Source organism: Cydia fagiglandana, chromosome 27 (genome assembly GCF_963556715.1).
Source record: "Cydia fagiglandana chromosome 27, ilCydFagi1.1, whole genome shotgun sequence".
Taxonomy (NCBI): domain Eukaryota; kingdom Metazoa; phylum Arthropoda; class Insecta; order Lepidoptera; family Tortricidae; genus Cydia; species Cydia fagiglandana.
This window is the reverse complement of record NC_085958.1, coordinates 1831877-1857621: the sequence shown is the minus strand read 5'-3', so window position 1 is coordinate 1857621 and position 25745 is coordinate 1831877. Positions and strand designations below refer to the sequence as shown.

The following is a 25745-nucleotide window of genomic DNA, read 5'->3' as shown; positions in this document are numbered from 1 at the left end:
CTGACCAACATTTGTTCAACAACTTTTAAAAATAACTTGTGGTTTGATTTTTAATACACTTTAAAGTTTATTCTAAAGCCTCCTCCACACTCGTGCGCGAATCGCGGCGCGCGGACAGCGAAATCGACTCCACACTCGCGTTCGCGGCTTCGCCCGCGATTCACGGGCATAGTCTGGAGGGGGCGTAAGACGCAATGTATTGCGAATTTTGTTATGTTTAAGGTATGACAAGCAACGTCAATCATAAATGATATGGCATGGCGATGGCGTCCATTGAAGATAATATTTATTTTGTATGAAAAATAGGAAGTCTAAATACTTCGTAATTTTTAAAAGTTGTTGAATAAAAGTGTCACCGTTTGAGGAGTACAATCTATGTTTTAATTATTTGCTCGTGTTACAGGCCACACCCGGTATAGACAATGTTTTGCGGAAAGCTATATGAAAGTTTACAAATACAAATAATTTATTGAGAAAAGTATAGTACAATGATTGTTCTTAAAGACTAAGAATTTACATAGAGACACGTGGTTTACAGTTTGTATAAAGGATGTCTTGATAATTGCACCTGCTTCACGCCAGAGATGGGCAACATTTATTCGAATGACGAATAACGAATAAGAATAAAATTTATCGCGAATGACGAATAAATATGTCATTCTTATTTGAATAAATTATTCATCGAATAATTCGCCGATAAATCCAGCCATGTCGGAGCCAGCTGTAGGACCGATAATATTTGTTTGTGCTTATTTGTCCCTAGGCCAGGCGTGGCTCACTCCGCGATTTTGTCCCTTTGCTACAGGTAGCTAAAAGTACATCCGTTCCGCCCCAACACCTGTAGCAAAGCGACGAAATCGCGGAGTGAGCCACGCCTGCCAAAAGTCGGCCATGTAACTAAAGTCGCATGCGAGTTCGTCCTAATGGTTCAGCTTCGGTTCGCCTCTCGACAGGCGCCTGTGTCCGGTAAAGCATTTGGAATCACACTGGCCACTAACGAAGCAAAAACTCGGAACAAACTGAAGCGAACTTGTCCAACGCAATTCAATTTGTTCGCAACTGGATTGTTCGCAACTGATAAACTCTTGGAATAACTGGGAGTTTGTATTATTGTAACTCCATTTTTATACTACGAGCGTAAGCAATTACGTAAGTTAGGGGCTATTCATAAATTACGTCATTTCAAATTAGGGAGGGGGGTCTGGACATCGGATGACGGTAGCATGAAGTAGGAGGAAATGGGGTCATTTGAAGCATGATTATAGGGGGGGGGGGGGGTCAAAAATCGTCAAAAAACGATGACGTAATTTATGGACACGTGCTGTTAGCAGAGATGCGCAAAAATTATTCGAATGACGAATAAGAATAAATATAATAATGTAAAAGGGGCCCATTGATTAACAGTCCGCCGGACGGTATCGACCTGTCAGTTGAACAAAATTTTGACAGCTCCGAACAATTGACAGGCCGATACCGTCCGGCGGACTGTTAATCAGTGGGCCCCTGTATGTAGTCAATTTCTATATACCAGTGTTGTTAACTCGGATTTTGAAAAAAATGCTAGACTAATGTCTAGATTATGCCAAAGTTTTTTTTAAATATGCTAAAATGTCACTTGAAATTAGACACTTAAAACACATATATTTTTCAAATTTGCCGCCTTTTTCTACTGACAAGATTTGCTTGACCAACTTTATATAGTCCGTCGACGTCCATCCGTCCACAAAAGTCAAAATTCATACGAAAATATGAACCACATAAGGCAATGGCGCATATTGTTGCTGCCAAGTTGGTGCAAACTTGGCTTAGACTAAATTATGCTAAAAAATATGCCAGATGCTAAATGGAAAATTTTGGTGCCAATGTGAGTGAAAATATGCCAGAACTGGCATCATTTATGCCAAGTGGGCAACACTGATTTCTACTTCTGTTTCTGGTCTCTACATATATTTTCTTGAGCAGAATTCATTGTAATCTCAACATACATGTCAGTAGTCAGATCGTATTTATCAGACTCGTCCAATCCACTAAAAGCCTCCATCTTTTGTGAGCGATCGCTCATCCCGAGAGAAATGACCGATATATTCCGTGCTTTTGTGAACTATGAGGCTTCGGAGTTGTGCTTATAGTTCGTTTTTTAGGGTTCCGTACCCAAAGGGTAAAACGGGACCCTATTACTAAGACTTCGCTGTCCGTCCGTCCGTCCGTCCGTCTGTCACCAGGCTGTATCTCACGAACCGTGATAGCTAGACAGTTGAAATTTTCACAGATGATGTATTTCTGTTGCCGCTATATATAACAACAAATACTAAAAACAGAATAAAATAAAGATTTAAATGGGGCTCCCATACAACAAACGTGATTTTTGACCAAAGTTAAGCAACGTCAGGAGTGGTCAGTACTTGGATGGGTGACCGTTTTTTTTTGTTTTTTTTTTTTGCATTATGGTACGGAACCCTTCGTGCGCGAGTCCGACTCGCACTTGCCCGGTTTTTATTTAGCATTAGAAAGAACTTGGAAGAAGGTAAGCGATTTTGGCATGACTTTTGATTGAAAAACGCTTATTAAAAATCAGTAACTATCATTCATGAAAGCATAAGAATATAAATGATCGTATTAGATTCATAATTGTTACATATTTGCCGTAACTTATTTTTAAAATGTGTTTTTCAATTAACCCTTAATCAAACGGAACACTTTTTATGAGATTTTTGAAAACTAAGATTGGTTTTTAGGTAATTTGGGTACGTAGATTACGAAAAAATATATAAAAAGAATTTTAGTGGGGGGGAAAGGGGGATTTTGCAGTGGGAAATAATTTCCCGTTATCCGTTACGGAATAGCAAAATTTTGAATGAAGTGGGAAATAGTTTCCCATTGTCCGATACGGTTACAAACTTTTTACTAGTTAGTAGCTCCCCCCGGCTTTGTTTGGAATTCAAGTATGATCCTATAACGTTATCTTCAAAAATCAAAGAAATAAATAAAATAAAAAAGAAAACAAAAACAGGCACAGGTTTTTTTGTATAACAGGCAAACGGGCATATATTTTTATTTATGGAAACCAATTAAAATTTAGGTAGAGAACAAACACTGGGAAATAATTTCCCACTTGATAAAACCTACCATTTTTTTTTTAAATCGTACGTTCAGGAACAAACAATGGGAAATAATTACCCACTTACTAAAACCTTAAAATCTTGTCTAAATCATATCGTTATCACAATTCTTTTCAAGCAAAACACAGAGAAAATAAGTCTAGTTTATGAAAGTATTCAGTGTATGCACTCACAAGATTTTTTTTCGCACTTTACCTCAAAACACAAAAAAAATTGTCGTTATTGCAAAAAAAATCACAACAACTGACATTGACTTTGACGTATGGTCACAAATGGCGGCCATTAGAAAAGTGTTGCCATTTTTCAAATTCAAAATTTTACTAAGATTTTAAATCTGTATGGTTGGTATCGCTGAATGCTGCTTTTAAAAAGATAAAAAATATTTCCTAAATTAGAATGAAGTGGGAAATAATTTCCCGATATTTGATTAAGGGTTAAAAGACACATCAAGATTGTTTACCTTATTTCTAATGATAAAAAAACGAACGATTTGTTGCTTTGTTTTGTCCTACATTAGCGACCCGTCCCGGCTTTGCACGTGTGTCGGGTATACAAAACCCAAATTATAAACCTTCCTCAAGAATCATTCTATTCATAGGTGAAAATCGCATGAAAATCCGTTCAGTAGTCTTTGAGCTTATCGCAAACTCGTGTCATATCATAATGCTTTACCTTGCACGTGGGAGCGTCTGCCATCTTGTGGCTTGAATCGGAAACATATGTGCACATGTACATTGCCAATGCAAGAGCTATCTACGATGCTCATCGGTTTGCTTATGCATAGAAGGTTCTGACATACAAGATGTCTACAGGGCTACATCGGAAGCACAATAAGCTTTACATTTACGCCTCCCGTCAAAAATCTGACGGCTCCTATGCTGCCGGATACCGGATACCGGATATTCGGCCTGATCATCGGCCGAATATCCGGTATCCGGCCGCCGAATATTCGGCCAGCAGAACCTGCAGGTTTGACCAACTAGGAACACTAGTAAACGTTCGCGTAGAATTCATCTAGGTTCGAAATGAGAGCGCGTGCATGTCAGTGGAATAATTAAATTGTTTTAACATAATAAACAAGTACGATTATGACCGTGTATGTTTCTTAAATCCAATTTGTTTACTCCGATATCAAGCAATGTTATTAATCGGTATCCGGCCGGATAATAGATCACTATCCGATCCGATAGAAAAATAATGGCCGGATACCCGATAGTAACCGGATATCCGGTGCATCTCTAGTATAGATCTTGTACGCTGCCTATAGAATCTAATCCATTCTAGCCTAAAACAAGCAAATCAATTGACATAATAAAATACCCCTTAAAGGATGACACGTTAGACCGGGCCGTGTCCGGGCCGGAGCTTCCAGCGCTTTCGTTTTCTATGGAATGCATCACGTGATCACCTGTCATCTGTCATAGAAAAGTTAAGCGCCGGAAGCTCCGGCCCGGACACGGCCCGGTATAACGTGAGTCGTCCTTAACTTACCCAAATTCGCCATGGTTCTATGGTAGAACTGCCCAAAAAAGAGTGTATTGTTTTCAGCGTTCATGTTTGTATTGTATATATTTATTTATGTGGGTTTCTTTATTCCACCATAACTTCTGAATGCCTTAACCGATTTAGATGTATGATACGTCATTAGAATCCTTACGTCATCCCGGGTGGCTTAGGCTATGTGACGACATAAAACCAATATAGCGTAATACACAAAACTGCGTCACTTCTACGCATCAAACATACCTACTTACAGATATAAAATTAAACGAAAGGAACATATGTTAGATAGTAGGTAGTATAATTATCTTACTTGTGTAACTCATTAGGATTTGTCGAAGCATCAGCTAAACCCAGATAAGCTTAACGGCGTTTGTCCTACATATGTCACCGACATCCGCGGACAGAGAAACACTTCGATTTGTGCTCGATATAGATTTGAATCCGTTATACAGTTCTATCTTCTATCACCCTTAGTGTGACTTCTATAGATCGTTATATTTAGCATTAGAAAAAAGGTAAACAATCTTGACATGTCTTTTAATTGAAAAACACGTTTTAAAAATAAGTCACGGCAAATATGTAACAATTTTGAATCTAATACTATCATTTATATTCTTCTCCTTTCATAAGTAATAGTTACTGATTTTTAAAAAGCGTTTTTCAATTACATGACATGTCAAGATCGCTTACCTTCTTTCTAATACTGAAAACGAACTATAGAACTAAATAACAGTAAACGCTCATATATGTATTTGAAAGTACAGCAATGTAAATTGTAAATCAAGCTCGACACACGATACAATTTACGATGTATTGTTTCGTAGCAAAGTCAATGTCTCCATTGTGGGGCTAAACACATAAATAGTAAATATGCTTAAACGCACACATAAATAATACACGCGTAACGCCCGGTATAAAGGGGGGTAGGTCAGCAAACAACAATACTTCTTTGGGCTGTACACACTCGTCGAGAGATCCCGAACTTCCGAACGTAAATAAATACATACAAACCTACCTTGCGTTGCGGATTTCTTACACATAACTAGAGTATTTTTTAACATTGCAATAAAATTATTTTCCAGTGAAAAAAAATATATATATATATATCTTGTACAAACTAGCCCATTTTTGTAGGATTAATTCCTAAATGTAGACCCAGCTTTACTACAAATGTCATATGAATCCGTGTAGAACGGGACTGGTAGCCGAGAACGCGACGTCGTGCTACCTGGAATAGAAAAGTGGGCAATCCACTAATCTAGGAGCTTAGATGGCTTGTTGCTGCTAATTATGGCTAGTTTTCTATACGATGGCTTATAATAGTTAAATGGATGACTTGAAATGATTTGACTCTACGTGACGCCGTTTTTAACCCCCGACCATAGAGAAATATAAGTTAGACAAGATGCTCACTCCATACATCAGTTTTGGCACCAAAAATATTAGTATTTTCGTAGTCGACAACATCTAGCATCGAGTAGCGGAATTATCAGTACTTTAAGTAGTAGTAGTACTGTGAAGTGACAATAGATGTAGCACCGACCGGAAACTCTAATCTCAACAACATAAGACTTTCCGGGCAGTGTCCGGGCCGGAGCTATGGAGCTACGGTTTCTATGACATGACAGTCGATCACGTGATGCTTTCCATAAAAAAACCGGGCAAGTGCGAGTCGGACTCGCGCACGAAGGGTTCCGTACCATAATGCAAAAAAAAAAAAAAACAAAAAGAAAACGGTCACCCATCCAAGTACTGACCCCTCCCGACGTTGCTTAACTTTGGTCAAAAATCACGTTTGTTGTATGGGAGCCCCATTTAAATCTTTATTTTATTCTGTTTTTAGTATTTGTTGTTATAGCGGCAACAGAAATACATCATCTGTGAAAATTTCAACTGTCTAGCTATCACAGTTCGTGAGATACAGCCTGGTGACAGACGGACGGACGGACGGACGGACGGACAGCGAAGTCTTAGTAATAGGGTCCGGTTTTACCCTTTGGGTACGGAACCCTAAAAAACGATGCGCCGGAAGCTCCGGGTCGGACACGGCCCGGTCTAACGTGAGTCATCCTTTAAGGGGCTACCCGAGGTTGTCAACGATTTTTGACAAGTTTTGAATCGTATCTTCTTTTTTTGCACTACAGATAGAATTATAATGCAAACGGTTATCGGTTCTTCAATCTTTCACCTCCGGTTTTGTCCACCGTATTTTGAAAAAAATGAATACTTATTTTTTTATGAATTTTTTAAACATAGTCTAATAAAACACTTTTTTCGTATCTAGTTTGCAGTGTAGGATCTTACATGTACGAAATCCACATATTTGGGTTCGTCTTTGAAGTCTCGAAAATCGTGTCCAAGGTTTTAATTTTAAACTAATTAACACAAAAGTTATGGCCAGAAAACCAGTTTTTTAGCCTAAAATTGTTCAACTTTGATGCTAAATATCTCGAAGACAATGAACTTTAAAGTAAATATGGGATACTATATTGCTTAAAGCCGTTGCTGTTAATATGATAAGCTACAAAAAATATTAGAAAACTAAGGGATTCAGATCGAAGGTCATTGGCGTGGGGGACCCCCTTAAGCTCTGGTTTTCTAAGATAGCATTGCCTTCAAGCCGTCATTCAAAATATACTAACTCATCCATATTTTAGCCGTATAGTACCCTGGCCAGCGAACGCAAAGTCTTCTAGAAATCGATTTTCGCTCATGTCGTCTCGGATGTGGATTGTGCGTGAATATGATTGCATTCAGTCACAGAATAAATAATAGTACTAGGTACAGAAGACTCACTCTCTAACAAAACGCGTCTGTCACGATCAGCACAGATATGGCCGCTAGGCGGCGACAGCGCCACGCGCGGCTTATGGCAAACCCCAAAATTGGGGTTGGACGGATGTACTTTTAGCTACCTGTAGCAAAGCGATGAAATCGCGGAGTGAGCCACGCCTGATTCAGTGTAATACCCTGAACACAAATATGAGATTACAACCGCGAAAGTGTAGGGGTAGTTGCTATGACCTTGGCTATGTTTGATAGAAATTGATCCAGCAGTTTGAAGAACATCAGCTCTTTTCCAAACATAGAAGTAGCATCCTATAGAAATGTAATACGCGTGCCTCCGTGAGGGACAAAACATACGCAATGCGACAATATTAAAAACACGTTTTAACATTCCTGACATTATACCAAAGACAATCTACGTAAATCGGTCGGGTTATTTGTTGCCCACCATAAACCATACTAAATTTTTGGTGGGGAACAAACAAAAAGTGAGACTGTGACAAGGACAAGCAATAATACCGCTTTATCTGCTACTCCTACTGAAAGTTCCATAAGTGCATCTCGTTCGGTCATTTGGCCCCTCCCCCATGTCCTCTCTATATTATTGTACCTCTGTTTCCAAATGATGAAGACATGTTTGGCATAAAATTGTTTTTTTTTTTGGCATATAGCATAGCGAAGGGGGTTTTTAATTGCATTAAAAACCCGACTAAGAAGACATCTTTTATGGAATGCCCCTGTGAGGTGGTTTACTGCATTTCGCAATTCGCAACTGAAATATGGCTATAGATGCCCTAGGGTGCTTTCAATCCAGGCAGGCAAAGGCTAATGCTATTTATTACCACTGGAAGCGGGCGAAAGGTAAATAGGGGCGAGATATGATTTAAGATATTACTGGATGTGACACAATGACGGAATTTATGTAGACTCAGCTTTTATTTTAGTACATTTTTCAAATCAAATCATCTCATTTATTCGTGATAAACTATAATACACAAGTAAAGAACAACAAAGAAAGTTAAACATAAAAAAAAAAAATAGTTTACCACGAAATGGTCCCGCCTCAGCATAAATGCTAACCCAAAAGTCAGCGCTGATCTTCCGATTTTTGACTTTAATAAACCGGAACCGGACAAGTGGGACTTTTTTTGTGGAAAATTGTGTAGGTATATTTATGGAGAAGGAATCAAGAAAACTATCAGAGATACGTGTTAGCCATGTGGAGCTTTTTAGGGTTCCGTACCCAAAGGGTAAAACGGGACCCTATTACTAAGACTGCTGTCCGTCCGTCCGTCCGTCCGTCTGTCACCGGGCTGTACCCTGCACCTGGGCCGGGGTCTGTCTCACGAACCGTGATAGCTAGACAGTTGAAATTTTCACAGATGATGCATTTCTGTTGCCGCTATAACAACAAATACTAAAAACAGAATAAAATAAAGATTTAAGTGGGGCTCCCATACAACAAACGTGATTTTTGACCGAAGTTAAGCAACGTCGTGCGGGGTCAGTACTTGGATGGGTGACCGTTTTTTTTGCCTTTTTTTGCATTATGGTACGGAACCCTTCGTGCGCGAGTCCGACTCGCACTTGCCGGGTTTTTTAGGGTTCCGTACCCATAAAAACGGGACCCTATTACTAAGACTCCACTGACCGTCTGTCTGTCACCAGGCTGTATCTCACGAACCGTGATAGCTAGACAGTTGAAATTTTCACAGATGATGTATTTCTGTTATAACAACAAATACTAAAAAGTACGGAACCCTTCGTGCGCGAGTCCGACTCGCACTCCGCCGGTTTTGTTTAGCTCTTGTCAGTCTTCTATAGTTATTCTAGTTTTTAATGCACTTCCAGAAATCTAGATCTACTGAGATCGCAGACAGGGGGGCAGCCTTTGCTATATTGGGGGGCATTGATTGAGGCGCCGTCTAGGCCCACCCTACACTTGAGGGCTCATGGAAAAATAAAATATGAATCCGAACTTTATTTACTTTCGTTTTTAATCCTTAAATACCTACATAAACAATTCGCACAATTTACACTAAACAACACTATAACATTCATTGGCCGAAGTTGGCCGAAGTCAGGAGTGTCTCCCCACTGCCGGGAGAATTATTAAGACAGTGCAGAAGTTTACATGGCGTCTTTCCGCATGACGGGATGACATCGACTTCAAAGATATGTTTACAGTTTTGCACCTTACTTCTTTGTAATAATAATAAGACGAAAAATGTAAACATATCTTCACAGTACATATATGGTCCTATTTTTCCGCACTATACTTAGTTAGTTTTTTTTAGCATTAGAAAGAACTTGCAAGAAGGTAAGCGATCTAGACATGCCTTTTAATTGAAAAAATTAATTAAATAAAAAATAAGTTCAAAAACTAAAACCCGACTACTGCAAATCGCCCTCTAAAAAGTATGAAACAAGATAGAATTCTTATCTAAAATTATCAAGCAGGAAATATTATAAATGTTACCATTTTTTTTATATAAAAAACAACGTAATATAATTTACTGATTTTTTTTATATATTTACAGAGATTCAGAGGATAGCCGTGGTCGTATGCCACATTACTTTTAAGTTTATAATCGTGGCATACGACCACGGCGGTTTTAGTTTTTGAACTTATTTTTTATTTAATTAATTTTGGGGTCATGATTTCGTTACTAACTTTTTGAAGTCACTTTATATTACTTTTGCGAGGGCGTCCTCAGTACAGAAATGCACGCAGTGCGCCGCCTATATCGGGCTACGCCCGACTCCTTTAGTGCCTATGAGGGCGCCGATGGCGGCCGTCTTTGGAACGCGTACGTCGGGCTACGCCCGACTCTTTTAGTATGAGGGCGCCGAAGGCGCCCGGCTTTGGAACGCGTACGTCGGGTTACGCTCGACACTTTTAGTATGAGGGCGCCGAAGGCGCCCGGCTTTGGAACGCGTATGTCGGGCTACGCCCGACTCTTTTAGTATGGGGGCACCGAAGGTGCCCGGCTTTGGAACGCGTATGTCGGGCTACGCCCGACTCTTTTAGTATGAGGGCGCCGAAGGCGCCCGGCTTTGGAACGCGTACGTCGGGCTCCGCCCGACTCTTTTAGTATGAGGGCGCCGAAGGCGCCCGGCTTTGGAACGCGTATGTCGGGCTACGCCCGACTCTTTTAGTATGAGGGCGCCGAAGGCGCCCGGCGTTGGAACGCGTACGTCGGGCTCCGCCCGACTCTTTTAGTATGAGGGCGCCGAAGGTGCCCGGCTTTGCAACGCGTACGTCGGGCTCCGCCTGACACTTTTAGTATGAGGGCGCCGAAGGCACCCGGCTTTGGAACGCGTACGTCGGGCTACGCCCGACACTTTTAGTATGAGGGCGCCGAAGGCGCCCGGCGTTGGAACGCGTACGTCGGGCTACGCCCGACTCTTTTAGTATGAGGGCGCCGAAGGCGCCCGGCGTTGGAACGCGTACGTCGGGCTCCGCCCGACTCTTTTAGTATGGGGGCGCCGAAGGCGCCCGGCTTTGCAACGCGTACGTCGGGCTCCGCCCGACTCTTTTAGTATGGGGGCGCCGAAGGCGCCCGGCTTTGCAACGCGTACGTCGGGCTCCGCCCGACACTTTTAGTATGAGGGCGCCGAAGGCGCCCGGCTTTGGAACGCGTACGTCGGGCTCCGCCCGACTCTTTTAGTATGAGGGCGCCGAAGGCGCCCGGCTTTGGAACGCGTACGTCGGGCTACGCCCGACTCTTTTAGTATGAGGGCGCCGAAGGGGCCCGGCTGTGGAACGCGTACATCGGGCTACGCCCGACAATTTTAGTATGAGGGCGCCGAAGGCGCCCGGCTTTGGAACGCGTACGTCGGGCTCCGCCCGACTCTTTTAGTATGAGGGCGCCGAAGGGGCCCGGCTGTGGAACGCGTACGTCGGGCTATGCCCGACTATTTTAGTACGAGGGCGCCGAAGGCGCCCGGCTTCGGAACGCGTACGTATCTTGTAAAAAAATTGACTGTTTCATACATTTTGGCTGATCAGGACTTCTATACCTATTCACGTTATAAAATGTTGCAGGACATTAAAAAAAACACCATGTATAGCGGCCATACAAATTTCTTTTGCAAAAACCTTCTTGTATCGCCGTAGTCGCGTAACACGCGGATAGAATCCAGAGCGCTTGTAGATTCATAGTTCGAATCACCTAACCGAAAATTTAATGTTTTATCTGGCGCATGCAAGCAAAGCCGGGTGCAAACGCTAACAATATTTATATATTTGAAATGTGCTAATTGAGCTCTTTCCAATGATGTATGACACATCATCATTACTTAATTTTAGTTTTTTGGGTCGTGACTTTATGACCTCTAGAGGGCGCAGTGTTCATTTTTTTGTGACGCCATATAGCCTATAACCAGCGGACGATTAAGACGTTTCGAATGACACATCGTTTGTTAAATTATAATAAGTATTTTAGAAGTTATGAGGGAACAGATGAACATACATACATACATACCCACATACATACCCACATACATACCGGTCAAAATCATAACCCTCCTTTTGCGTTGCCGTAGTCGGGTAAAAAACGCTTTTTAAAAATCAAAAACTATTACTTATAAAAGCAAAAGAATATAAATGATCGTATTAGATTTATAATTGTTACATATTTGCCGTAACTTATTTTTAAAATGTGTTTTTCAATTAAAAGACACATCAAGATTGTTTACCTTATTTCTAATGCTAAAAAAAAACGAACTATAGTAATAGTTATTTACAATACAAGTGCGGAAAAGAGGAAAGTCGCATTCGAATTACCTATTCGCACGTGTATCGTACAACGTTTTACGTACATATGGCCCTTTAAACTTTTGACATACGCACGAAAAGTGCTATTTTACGCACTACTGCGGGAAAATAGGACCATATGTACTGTAAATAACTATTGACGTCGATTGTACAGTGACAGAATTTTGCGTAGTGGTACGGAACCCTTCGTGCGCGAGTCCGAATCGCACTTAGCTGGTTTCTGCGTCACCACACTGACTAATTTAACCATGCAATTTGTATTCAATGCCAATGGCTAAGCAAATATAGTTACTTCCTATTCCTAGTGCATCTCTTTGTTTAATATCACGTAATGAATTCATCATCATCAGTATTTAAGAGCTATGCTCTTGTCGGTGGAGTAATCGCCACTCTTCTTTTTGCTGGGCCAGCCTTTTAACTCCCTCGTACGACACGACAGAAACTTTTTCTTTTATTTGGCCGAGATATGTGAGCCTAGGCCTTCCTCTGCCTCTTTTCCCCTCAATCTTGCCTTCCAGGATGTTTAAAAAGAATCTGTCGTGCCGTATCAAGTGGCCAACGTAATGAATTAATGATTAACTAAAACATTTGACTAAGTATTCAAAATATTTCCATAGTAAAGTGTCATTCTATGGAACTTGCTAACTATGTAAACAAACCGCCATATTGAAATTGTCACGGAATGATGAATTTACTAGTGACTTTTGTTTACGTAGTTAGCAAGTTCTATAGAATGACTTGTTAAGATCGCCGGAAGACGCTGGATGCGGGTCGCTTCCAACCGGCACGTGTGGAGATCCAAGGGGGAGGCCTATGTTCAACAGTGGACGTCTTATGGCTGAGATGATGATGATAGAATGACACATTATCAAATAATATCAAAATCGGTTCAGAACAGACCTTAGCAGGTAGAGTTAAGCCACGAAAAGTCTGCAGCGATATTGATAGCCCTCGCAGTGCCAGTGTTATTTATACGTCATAATTTCATAGAAGTTTGACGTTTAAAATAATACTTGCACTGCGTGGGCTATCAAATCCGCTGCAGACTTTTCTTGGTCTGACTCTATATGTTTAGTATGTATGTTAAAATATTGATAGCTTTATTTATAACAGCTGATAAGTCTTCTCCAAATTCAGATTGACTCACATTTCCTCAGAAATTGTTATGATAATGATAAGTAAACATTTTTATCTTTCTTTCATAGAAATTGATATATTTGGTAAATATAGAAAAGGAAAACTAAAATGTTATCATAATTCACCGACCGGTCTGGCCTAGTGGGTAGTGACCCTGCCTGCGAAGCCGATGGTCCTGGGTTCGAATCCCAGTAAGGGCATTTATTTGTATGATGATACAGATATTTGTTCCTGAGTCATGGGTGTTTTCTATGTATTTAAGTATTTGTACATTATATATATTGTTGTCTGAGTACCCACAACACAAGCCTTCTTGAGCTTACTGTGGGACTTTGTCAATCTGTGTAAGAATGTCCTATAATATTTATATTTTATATTTATTTATTTATTTATATTTAATTCAGTGGCGGCGCGTCCATAAAAGCCGATTCCCACCGGCTTGCCTGTTTTTGGACGTTTGAGCAGAGTTGTAAAGGTTATATGTAAGCCAAATTAGCCCCGGCTTGCCTTATGGATATGTTTGACGCGCCCCCACTGTCATAATTTCATCTTCGGTTACCGCAATAGTTACTCATGAAATAAAACTATTGAAATAGTTGTAATGTAGAGCTAGCCTTACTAGTATGAACCAATTTTGCATGTGTAACTGGCCTTTAAATGTATAGTTTATGATACTGATTAATTTCTTGCGTTGTCAGTCTAATTTCTTGCTTCCGTTCCGGTTCTTAAACTGCAAGGAAGGGGTACAATCGCTGTCTCGCTCGAACCCGTGGTTGCCGCGGTCGCCAATCGCGCAATGTGGCCTCGTCGTAAGATTCAAGTCTGCCATTTTTTGTGTAAACAATACTAATGGCTCATTATGCATAATTCCCACGGTTGACTTTAAAATTAAATATGCATTAAATTACAATAGTTTCTCACACTTTCAGTTTTAAACTTTTGGGTTATGTAACTTACAAATAAAGGATTTGGAAAAGAAGTTGTTTATTATTCCATTAAAAATTGGAATAAAAAATTTATACAATTTGGAAAAGAACGGTTTGATAAAATCTAGTACAAACATGTTACCACTTCAAATCTAATACCTTTAAACCAGTAATTATTATTATTTGTATCTCCGTTTTAAAACTCTCGGGTCTTTCGAGCCCGGTCATTTATAAGGCGTGCGTGGGGATATGGATCCAACACGTAGAGGCCGTTTGGAGAGATTTGATGTCATGTAGAACGCCTGCTGGAACCCATTCACGGGTACATCAATAAATACCCGTGAACCGGTTTCAGCAGGCATTGGAAGCTATTGTAAAGAATATGGTCAGAATACTGGTCTATGGTTTAAGTTTGGGTGGAAAAAAGACTGGGCTATTGCAAAGAAGTCCGGACACCTGCCATAACATTGCTTACACAAGTTATCGAGACAGGTGGTGACTCGCCACTCGTTAGATGGGCACCTGATGCGCCATCGTAAAGACGGCCAGGTGCAACACCGGCGTGAGCGGCTCAGGGGTGTCGAGAGGTGGTGCTGCGCTTTCTCCGAAGTTACTCGCGGCGTTATGCCCTTTAACACTTCCACCCCTGGAGCATATAGCTCTAGCGACTCCTCTCTGGACGGCCAATGAAGGCGAGCCAGAGCTGAGAGTCCTGCGGGTCCCCTTGGGGTCCACTCCGACCGACGAAGACACGCCGGAGACGGAGACCCTGACCGACTCTCGGGAGCACTCGGGTCCGTGGGGTCGTTACTCCCCAACAGCTCGCCACAAGCTGCCCTGCGGGCTTATTATTATTATTATTATTATTTCGTTTTAGACAGGCAGCTGATGCTGGTGCGTCTAAATCATAGTTCACTTAGCACGATTTCACTGTTTAGATAGTTTATCGAGTCTATTTTTAAATTCTTGTTTATATATTTATATATTTTTGGGACCTCAGAAATGGCTGTAATGATTTTGATGAAATTGCTATATGAGGGTTTTCGGGGGCGATTAATAAATCTAGCTAGGTCTTATCTCTGGGAAAACGCGCATTTTTGAGTTTTTTTATGTTTTCCGATTTTTAGAACAGATATTTATTTAGTTATTCCTGAATCTGCCAGTTTTCTGCCGCATTACCTGTTCTGGATTCCAGTATAGGATTTTAAATTTAAGAGCAGAAATAAAATAGATACTTTCCATATAATTTACAAGGTGTACAAAATTAAAAGAAAATACCAGTTTGCAGGCTCACCAGAAATAACATTTGCTTTTAGGGCAGTACCTTTCTACCTTTCAAAGGAGACATTGAAAAGGCAGGTTGAAGATCATATAAATAATCATAATAATAAACTGTTTGTCGGCGGCATCATAATAAAGTAACACATACGACCTGCATTCTGCTAATTGAAGATAATAAGCCGACATATCGCGGATATTAACACCTAACATAAACATGAGATAAAACAAAAGCAAGTGTGACTCATCAAGACACACTGTAAGCAGATGCGTGAAAATGTAATATAAAACTAACTCATGATCAAAACAGACGAAGAAAAACAATTAAAAAAGCAACTTACTTTTTTTAAACCTGAAGCTGAAGGCAGGCCAAGGAAAGTGTTTTAGTCTCTTGAAAAAACACTGATAACTGCACATAAATATAAGACCAATGAACCTAAAAGACGTCACTTCACTGTACACCCACGATTACAAGCTTTCACGTCCATTTTGTGCGATAATATCAATTAATTATTTACATTTGGAATCACATGTTAGACGCTGTAAGATTATGATGTATGAAAAATTATATGTATAGACGTTTTACTATCTTTTACAAGTAAACGCGTTCATCGTTTATTGTTAAAACTGAGGCACACTACACTCACTCGCGGCGAGAAATGTTTATAGAAAGCTTTAATTCAAGGAATACGAAGACAAAATAAATGAGACGAGCGTAAAGTAGATGAGACTATAGTATACAACAAATTGAAGCGATATAAAAATGTTGACAGCGTCAAAAAATTTAATCTACCATTTGTTATTTTTACCACATATTGTTTCAGATCACAGCACACACGGAATTTATTAAAAAAGAATGTAGAAAAGTAATGAGTTGCAAACGAATGAAACAAAAATATGATAGTATTTAGAATAAAATTAATATTACCACTGCAACTAATACTGCAATGGCACGGCAACCTTTTGCTACCAAACCTTATTGCAATGGCTAAAAATAGATGCAAATATATTAACATTAGGTTCTATAAATGTATTTGTATCAATTTTTGCATTAAAACGTGTGTATTAAATACAAAGTCATAAAAAAAATACCCATGCACATTAGCTTTACACTTAGTGCAGCTACTGAACGATAGATGGCGCTATTTAACTAATGTTACTTAACGTTACGATTTAATAATAGATGGCGTGGTTATATAGAAGAAGCCGCTTGTAGGCTAGCCATGGCTCCTAGCATCCATAGTATTAGAAAAGAGTGTATCTCATTAGTATACTTACAGCATGGAATACAATTTATATTTTCTGTTGAATACATTGCCAAAGCTTTTGCTATCCAAGATGGTAACGCGGCAAGTCCGTTGGGCACTTTTGGCCCCGGTGTAGCTTGCAGAGGTCTTTTTAGATATTTAGTATAGCTTCTTCTTAGTTTGAAGAGTTTCCTGCGCGATGTACCATGCTTTTCGTGTTCCTGTCCTCGGCGGTCTCAATAGCTTCAGGTACTGGCTAGCCGGTGATGGCTTTTTACACGCTTTTATTAGGTCGACCTGTATGTAACTATGTAATGGAATCTAAGGTAACTAATTTAACCATCTTCTAAGGATTGTAGCGTCATGAAAATTGGCAGCTGTATGTAGTTCTGATGACAATACAATATGGTACTGTCGAACTGATCTGATGATGGAGACAGGAGGTGGCCAATGGAGCCGCCATTAACAGGCGTTCCCCTCTGTCGAAAATAGGCGGCCAATGGTCAACCTCATGTCAACCACATGTATGGACTGACGTTTATCTGACATGACGTACCTATACATTTGATGTGCCCCTCCCCCGCAAAAAACGGCAGACTATTTTGTACCGAAAATTTTAGACATGGCGTCTCCATTGGTTATATCCTCCAAGGTGGCCATAGGAACTCTGTGATGAAACAACGCAACCTAATTGTGTTAGGGGTTTTTAGAATTGTCTCGATGAGTATTAGTTGTCTGTCGTAAGAAAAGTACAGTCAGCGATAAAAGCTTTACCAAAAATGAAATTTTTCCAAAAACTTATTATCAAGTCTGACCACCAGGTAGGTAGCGTAGGTATTTATAAATTATAAATTTAGATATCTTAAAGTTTTAATTTTAACAAATAAAATGAAATAAATTTAAATTTTATATTATTTTGAAATAAATTAAAAAAAAACTAAAATGTAGCTTCAAGAATCTTAAAGGAAGTTGACATATGAAATCATACGAGTCTGACCTGAGTGGAAAAAGAGAAGTCATAAAATGTACTGGCTTCCTAAACGCTCCCATCAGAACTTAAAGGTTTTATAGGAGTTTCTAATAAATTTCAGTACCGTCTTTATCATAAGTATTGAAAACATCTTCTCTTCTTCCCATCCTGTTACCCCCTGCTAGGGTGTAGGGCTCGAATCTTTTTCTTCTACTGACTCCGGTCCTGGGCAGCTTGGGTAGCCTCCTCCCACCCCATCCCCAATACACCCAGCTCTTGAGCTCCACAGAACGGCGCCAAGTCGATTTAGGGCGACCATGTTTCCATGTTGAAAATATAAACAAGCATAATCAATATAACATATTTTTATTCAAGCTTACACTTATTATTTACAAGTACTTAACGTCCAAACACTCCAAAATAAATTCTAGGATTTTGAGGTTATGTTCATCTTGTAGAAACCGTTGCTTCTTTCCTGGCGGCGTCTTGCAAAAGCTGGGTGTCCACTTCGTCTGCTGGTAGCTGCACGTAGCGGACCACTGAGCCTCTGATAAAACAGTTCTTTACTGACAACATATGCGGATATTTGTCTGGGTCGATGACGCTAATGTCGGAAAGTTTTATATTCAAGTATTGATCCACAGAATGTAAAGTTCCACATATGCTCAAATCATTCTTTAACTCGACTACGACATCTTTTCCCACAAGAGACTTGAAAAACGAGTAGAACAGCATTTTTATGAGTTAAAATTGCGAAAAGGCGGCACAACACAGCACAACAGTCAAACAATTTTATATACCACAGATAAGATAAAGCAAGGTAGACATTTTTTTGACATTTAGTAATTTGTCTCTTAAGGGCGCTCGACACAACCGTACTAAACTACGAACTGGCAAGAGAATTGAAGAGATTTAAAAACTCAAACGCATGAACGCTACCATAATTTACTTCCAAATTAAAAAAAATGACAAATTTGACATTTCGTTTTCTGTAAATAAGCGGGCAAACTGCTATATTAGGTTAAAGATTTAAATAATAAATAGGATTAATTATGACTGATGTGAAAATTAAAGTAACATTCGTTATACCTAAACATTGTAGCGACGAAAATGATTGTTCTGAAGACATGCTTATTGCCTATACGGTAAGTTATTGTAATCATGTTTTTGTTTACAATAATTCCTCCAGAATGTACGAATTTCCATGTTTAATGTGTTTCATTTATTGAAATAAACTCTCTAGCTACTAAATAGATCTCTTTGGTTATCAGAAAATCAACGTTCTTAGTCAAAACAAGTTTACCTACTGTGTTTTCTTAAGAAGTCACTTTTGACCGTTTTTATTCTCTAGACGTGTGAAAATCACCGTGGAGGAGGCCTCCAAGCGCAGTGGGCGCATGAGAAGTCCCTTACAGTTGAGCAACCACCCATGAAGAATGACATTTTCGTGTTATCAGAGTTTGAAGGAGAGCTCTATGAAAAACTGAAGGCCACAAAGTGTCTGTAAGTATTTTAAAATAAAATAAAATAAATAAATATTATAGGACATTGTTACACAGATTGACTAAGTCCCACAGTAAGCTCAAGAAGGCTTGTGTTGTGGGTACTCAGACAACGATATATATAATATACAAATACTTAAATACATAGAAAACACCCATGGCTCAGGAACAAATATCTGTATCGTCATACAAATAAATGCCCTTACTGGGATTCGAACCCAGGACCATCGGCTTCGCAGGCAGGGTCACTACCCACTAGGCCAGACCGGTCGTCAAATTTTCTTTTCAAAGAATTAAGAAACTATTGCATACTAGCTTTTGCCTGTAACTTATATGTATGTAATTATAGTGCCTGAATAAAGTGTAATAGCAATCATTCAATTTGAGAATAACTTTATTGCTTACGTCAATGATCAGGCAATGAATTAACTCTTTAAATTCCACCCCCTTTGCACTCTCTTCAGGGATGATTTCCGACATAAGAACTATCCTATGTCCTTCCCCGGGACTCAACTATCTCTATACGAAATTTCAACTAAATTGGTTCAGCGGTTTTAGTTTGAAGAGGTAACAGACAGACAGACACACTTTCACCTTTATCATATTAGTATGGATTTTTTGTATCTTCACTAAAATATCTTTACTAATTTGTCACAGATTGGTTGGTCCCCGATGCCTGTCCTGCTCTCTCACCGAGGGGAGCCCCATCCCATCCAAAGGGCATCCCGTGTACACAGTAGCCATGCGGGGCTTGATTGTAACCCTCAGTGGACTTTCTAAGGAGGCAAAGGTATGTAAGACATTACTGTAATTTTTTTTTATTATATGTATAATAGAGTAATTTTTTATTTTATTTTTTTTTTATTATGAATGGGCTTACTCATGGCCACAGACTAGCCGAGGCGTAGACGTGGCCTACGATGGATTCGCCAGTTACTGGCCACTTTTAGTAACTAGGGCGGCCTAAGGGCCAGTTGCACCAACCACATTTGACAGACTGATCAACGTCAGCCGGCGCGCCCCGGCGCTTTCCTATGAAATTTTCCATACATAAAAATTTAGCGAACTCTTTAATGATTCGAACAGTTTGGTGCAACCGACCCTAAAAGTAGACATAATAAGTTTTTGGCAAAAATTTCATTTTTGGTACAGGCATTCATTGCTTTTTTCTGTAGACAGCTAATACTATTCTAACAACTCCAAACACAGAGTTCCAATGTCCACCTCCTGTCTCCATCATCAGATCAGGTCAATGGTACCATAATATTGCATTGTCATCCAATTTACATATATGCAGGGTGGAAAGATAAGTCCGGCCCTGGAGGGAAACTACCTTAAATCCTTAAGCTGGCTCATTTTACTTAAAGGAGACATTCCTTTATTTTTAACAAGGAACAAAACTGCATTCAAAGATTTTCTAAAACTCGCTTGCCTCGCCCGGGACTCGAACCGACTAAAAATTCAAAAAAATATATATTTCGCAATTTTATTCTACTAGTCGATACAGTTAATGTTAATGATAACATTTCTCCAAGAAACATTAGGTCTTACACTCGTCTGTCGTACAAAATATCCATAAAATCTAATATTTAGTACTTAAGATTTTTTTAGACAAGCCAAATTGAAGAAAAAAAGAAAGATACTTTGAATGCAGTTTTGTTTCTTTTTAAAAATAAAGGAATGTCTCCTTTAAGTAAAATGAGCCAGCTTAAGGATTTAAGGTAGTTTCCCTCCAGGGCCCTACTTATCTTTCCACCCTGTATGTAGGTATGTAAAATTTCAGCTCAATCGAAAATGGGGAAGTGGGTCAATTTTAGCTTTCAAAGATTTGACCCGCACTAACTTTAACTTAGATACACACATACATACTAACAAGGCAACTAAAATATTGTGTACGAGTATTGTGTGATTTGTCTCAGTGTTTTATGGGCTAAAAGCCTGAAATAAATGATATTTTATTTTATTTTTTATTTAAAATAAAGGCTTGTAAAAATTCTTACCCTAAAATTCAGGCGCATCACACAACTGCTGAACGCGCCCGGAATTCTATAAAAAATATTTATTGTGTTTCTTTCTAATACTTCAAATCCCAGTATTCAACATTTCAAAAACCTAATGCTTTGGAAGTTGATGGTTGTACAAAGTTATAAAAAAAAATAAAAAAGCCTTTTATTTCTTGCTTGCATTTGAAGATTACAGTTTTTTCAATCTTAACCTAAGTATTACTATTTCCTAATATTTTATTATGTTTTTTTTTATTCCTTATTTATATTCTACCTTCTATATAATAATTAATAATCTAACTTTATAAAAAATAATGATAAGTAAGTAATGCTAATTCTAAAAGTATTTGAGTATGTACATAAGGATTTTTTTTTTATTTTTTTTTTTTATTTCATTATTTTTTTTACTATGGTTCTGTTGCAAGAACCCCTGTTTGGGTATAGGCCTCCTCCAAACGGTTCCATCTCTCTCTGTCTTGGGCCACCTGTAGCCACGAAGGTCCAGCGGTTCTGACGACGTCATGTTCAAAGTTAGACTTAGTTAAGTTGGCAGCAGTTAGATAGCTCAGATTGTGTAAGTGTTATTTTAAACGCCAAACTTCTATGATATTACGATGTTTAAATAACACTTGCAAAGTCTGGGCTATCAAAATATCTGCCAACTTAGCCTGGTCTAACTCTCTCTCTCTCTCTCTCTCTTTCTCTCTCTTTCTCTTTCTCTCTCTCTCTCTCTCTCTCTCTCTCTCTCTCTCTCTCTCTCTCTCTCTTTAGCCCTTTTCTCCGGTTCGGGTGTAGGCCTCCCTCATTTTACGCCACTCATCATGGTTCTTTGCGACCTGGAGCCACTTCTTCCCCGCAGTCCTTTTGATGTCGTCGTCCCAACGCATCTTGAGTCTACTTTGAGGACGCTCTTCCCCCCATGGTCGCCACTCGAGTAGTCGTTTACTCTACTCTAACTATCTAATCTAAATCTAACTCTAATATTTTATTTCCAGACAAATTTAAAACAGAAGATAGAATGGATGGGTGGCACGTATAGCGCGGTGTTGTCCTCGGAAACGACGTATCTGATCGCCAACAACGTTTTCTCCGACAAATACATAGTAAGTCAACCTGTATCTTTAGGTATTTAAATAAAAGTAAACAAGATCTACCCTCAAATGGCTCCTTAAACCAGTTGAGGGTAGATGACAACATTACATGATCAAATAATGTAGATTAAAGCCAGGTCCTTCAGTGACTGATCCAGGCGGTTTTGTATTTGGTTGGTTGACCAATAAATGTTATAACTACCCGAAAATTTACAAATTGTTTGTTTAAGCGCCATCAACAATAAGGTCCCTTTTCATAGATAACGTTCCATATACATACAGGGTGCCCAGTAACTAAACGATCATTACAATTAAACAGGGAACCAAAACTAGAAAAGTGTGATTATCTCGAAAACCACGAAACTTTTACTAGACCTATAAGTGCATTTTCTGGACCAGCCGATGTCGATGGTTAGAAGGTTGTCCATTAATTACTGGGCACCCTGTATATCGTTGTCTGAGTACCCACAACACAAGTCTTCTTGAGCTTGTGGGATTTTGGGATTTAATCGACTTGTGTAAGAATGTTCTACTACCCACAGAAAGCAGCCGAACGCGGGATCCCAGTAATGAAAGACACCTGGATCGCCGCAGTCTGGGACGCCTCACTAAAACTTGACATCAACGGATCCTCACCAGAGTTCAATGCACACCGCCTGCCTCCGTTCGCCAACTTGCAAATCACAACTTCGGGCCTGAATAGTCACGACAAGAAGTTAATAATGAAACTAGTCAATGCGAATGGCGGGGAGTTTTCCAGGGTGTTCTTGAGTCAGACGACTGATGTTTTGGTGTTGACCAAGTAAGTTATTTAGGTATCTTTCTAGTTTTTAGGGTTCGTACTTAAAGGGTAAAAACGGGACCCTGTTACTAAGACTCCGCTGTCCGTCTATCTGACGACGTCCGACACACGTCTGTCTGTCACCAGGCTGTGTCTCATGAACCGTGATAGCTAGAGAGTTGAAATTTTCACAGATGATGTATTTCTGTTGCCGCTATAACAACAAATACTAAAATAATTGCTCGGAGCAATGCTGAGCCGAACGGAGCCGAGTTTGCCCGAAGTCAGGAGTGTCTCACTGACCTATCTAATTTTCCCAGGGACTCCACATCAAGTGAGAAATACAAAGCCGCCATAGAGTTTGGCAAAGTGTGCGTGACGCCTCACTGGATAAAAGACTCGGCTGCGCTGGGGTTCGCGCTGCCTGTGTCGCGGTACAAAGTGACCTCCACTACCACATCCTCGCCGGTCCGGGACCGGGCCGTGCCGGACATGAGTAAGATGTGTTTATTTTTTTCAAATTACTTGGTTACACATACATAGGGAGTGATAGCCATTTTGTCTCCCTAGGGAGTAATATACAATAGTAATTTACCATATTACTCCCAACAGTAATATTGTGTGACTTCTACTACCACGTCGTCACCGGTCAGGGACCGGCCCGTGCCGGACATGAGTAAGTTATTTATCATGCAGGGAGTTATAGTCAATATTACTCCCTAGGGAGAAATAGTCAATATTACTCCCTAGGGAGAAATAGCCAACATTACTCCCTCACCAGTACAAAGTGACTAGCACGACTACCTCGTCGTCCAACATGAGTTATTTATCACACAGTAAGTTATAGCCGTTATATTTATTTGTTTGTTTATTTATTTATTTATACTATATTGCACAGTAAAAATTGTACAAAGGCGAACTTCATGCCAGAAGGCATTCTCTACCAGTTAACCCTCCGTTATATGTTCCGGCGGTTCCGCGGCCGGCTCCCTGACACTGCGGAGTTGCGAACTGCGTCGCAACCATAATTGTGTTTTTAGTTTTAAGATATATATTCTGTAATAATATGTATGCTAGTTTTAAGGTATTTATCTATGGGCCAATAGGTGCCTGAAAATAAATGTTTTCATCCATATGTATTGTCTCTATTACTCTCTCTAGGGAGTAATAGACTTGTTACATAATGTTTTTATTGTTAACAGGTTTAAATCTCACAAGGATAACTAAAGAAGGGAAACCTAGTAATTTCGTTGACGAAAGCAAAATGGCGGATTCCATGATGTTGTCAGGAACCACAAAGGTAAGATAGAGTTAGACCAGGGATGCGAAACTCCTGACTTCGGGCAAACTCGGCTCCGTTCGGCTCAGCATTGCTCCGAGCAATTATTAGGCTTGACACAACTTGACGTCCATTTGCGTGCACGACCACAGATAATGGCTTGAATTTTGACAACCCTAAATAGCAGAGAGGGATAGTGCCATATATTAGAAAGGGACAGCACGATTCGACCCTGAACCGCTGTCAAACTTCGGTTTTGTTAGAAGTTGCCTTTCTGTACAAGTCTGCAACGATTTTGATAGCACAGGCAATGCAAGTGTTGCTTATACGTCATTCATAATAATATATATATATATAATATTATAAAGGCAAAAGTGTGTCTGTCTGTTACCTCGAAAGTGTGTCTGTCTGTCACCTCTTCAAGCTTAAGCCGCTGAACCGATTTAGTTGAAATTTGGTATAGAGATAGTTTGAGTCCCGTGGAAGGACATAGGATAGTTTTTATGTCGGAAATCATCCCTGAAGAGAGTGCAAACGGGTGGAATTGAATGAGTTTTTTAGGAGTCCGTACCCAAAGGGTAAAATGGGACCCTATTACTAAGACTTCGCTGTCCGTCCATCCGTCCGTCTGTCACCAGGCTGTATCTCACGAACCGTGATAGCTAGACAGTTGAAATTTTCACAGATGATGTATTTCTGTTGCCGCTATAACAACAAATACTAAAAACAGAATAAAATAAAGATTTAAGTGGGGCTCCCATACAGCAAACGTGATTTTTGACCAAAGTTAAGCAACGTCGGGCGTGGTCAGTACTTGGATGGGTGACCGTTTTCTTTTTGCATTTTTTTCCGTTTTTTTTTTTGCTTTATGGTACGGAACCCTTCGTGCGCGAGTCCGACTCGCACTTGCCCGGTTTTTTTTTGTCTTTGTATGGACTTGAGGCCGGTGTTACCCGTAGCCAACGTCAAGTAAAAATTTAAAGAGTTAATGAATTGCCTAATAATTTATTGAAGTAGGTATCTAGTATCGGAATTATAAGTACCGCTACTTGATAAAAAAAATTGTAACATTGTTTTTTTTTTCAGTTCCAAGAGTCGAAGAGAGATTCCAATGTGGATGAAATTCAGAAAGCGTTGGAAGCATTTGACGTAGCTGCCATCAAAAAGGCTGGCCCTATATTTGACGGATTTTGTGTAAGTAAACTTTTAGGGTTCCGTACAAAACTTTGTTCACGGAACACTTATTTACTCCTAACCCACTGCCACTTTGCGCACTGCCAAGGAATGGAATTCCTTGCCGGCGGCGGCGTCTATATTTCCGTGTTCTTATAACCCGGCAACC

General features: G+C 39.8%; 3 protein-coding genes across 3 annotated transcripts in view; 1 reads left to right on the top strand and 2 right to left on the bottom strand.

Moving 5' to 3' along the window:
* LOC134677995 (ankyrin repeat domain-containing protein 50) overlaps positions 1-16307 on the bottom strand; it is a 120973-nt gene extending 104666 nt beyond the window's left edge. Inside the window, exon 1 of the mRNA XM_063536437.1 lies at positions 15872-16307. The gene's annotated coding sequence lies outside the window, so the exon portion shown is untranslated. The remainder of the gene's footprint in view (positions 1-15871) is intronic.
* A 1789-nt stretch (positions 16308-18096) lies between these two features.
* LOC134677770 (U6 snRNA-associated Sm-like protein LSm2) lies at positions 18097-18554 on the bottom strand. Its single transcript, XM_063536197.1, has one exon. The coding sequence runs from the start codon at positions 18480-18482 to the stop codon at positions 18195-18197; it is 288 nt and encodes a 95-aa protein (XP_063392267.1). The 5' UTR covers positions 18483-18554; the 3' UTR covers positions 18097-18194.
* A 196-nt stretch (positions 18555-18750) lies between these two features.
* LOC134677790 (DNA topoisomerase 2-binding protein 1-A-like) overlaps positions 18751-25745 on the top strand; it is a 37426-nt gene continuing 30431 nt past the window's right edge. Inside the window, exons 1-8 of the mRNA XM_063536218.1 lie at positions 18751-18892; positions 19099-19250; positions 19907-20039; positions 22248-22355; positions 22886-23145; positions 23445-23620; positions 24327-24424; positions 25490-25597. Coding sequence (XP_063392288.1) covers positions 18800-18892; positions 19099-19250; positions 19907-20039; positions 22248-22355; positions 22886-23145; positions 23445-23620; positions 24327-24424; positions 25490-25597 — 1128 coding nt within the window. The 5' untranslated portion in view covers positions 18751-18799. The remainder of the gene's footprint in view (positions 18893-19098; positions 19251-19906; positions 20040-22247; positions 22356-22885; positions 23146-23444; positions 23621-24326; positions 24425-25489; positions 25598-25745) is intronic.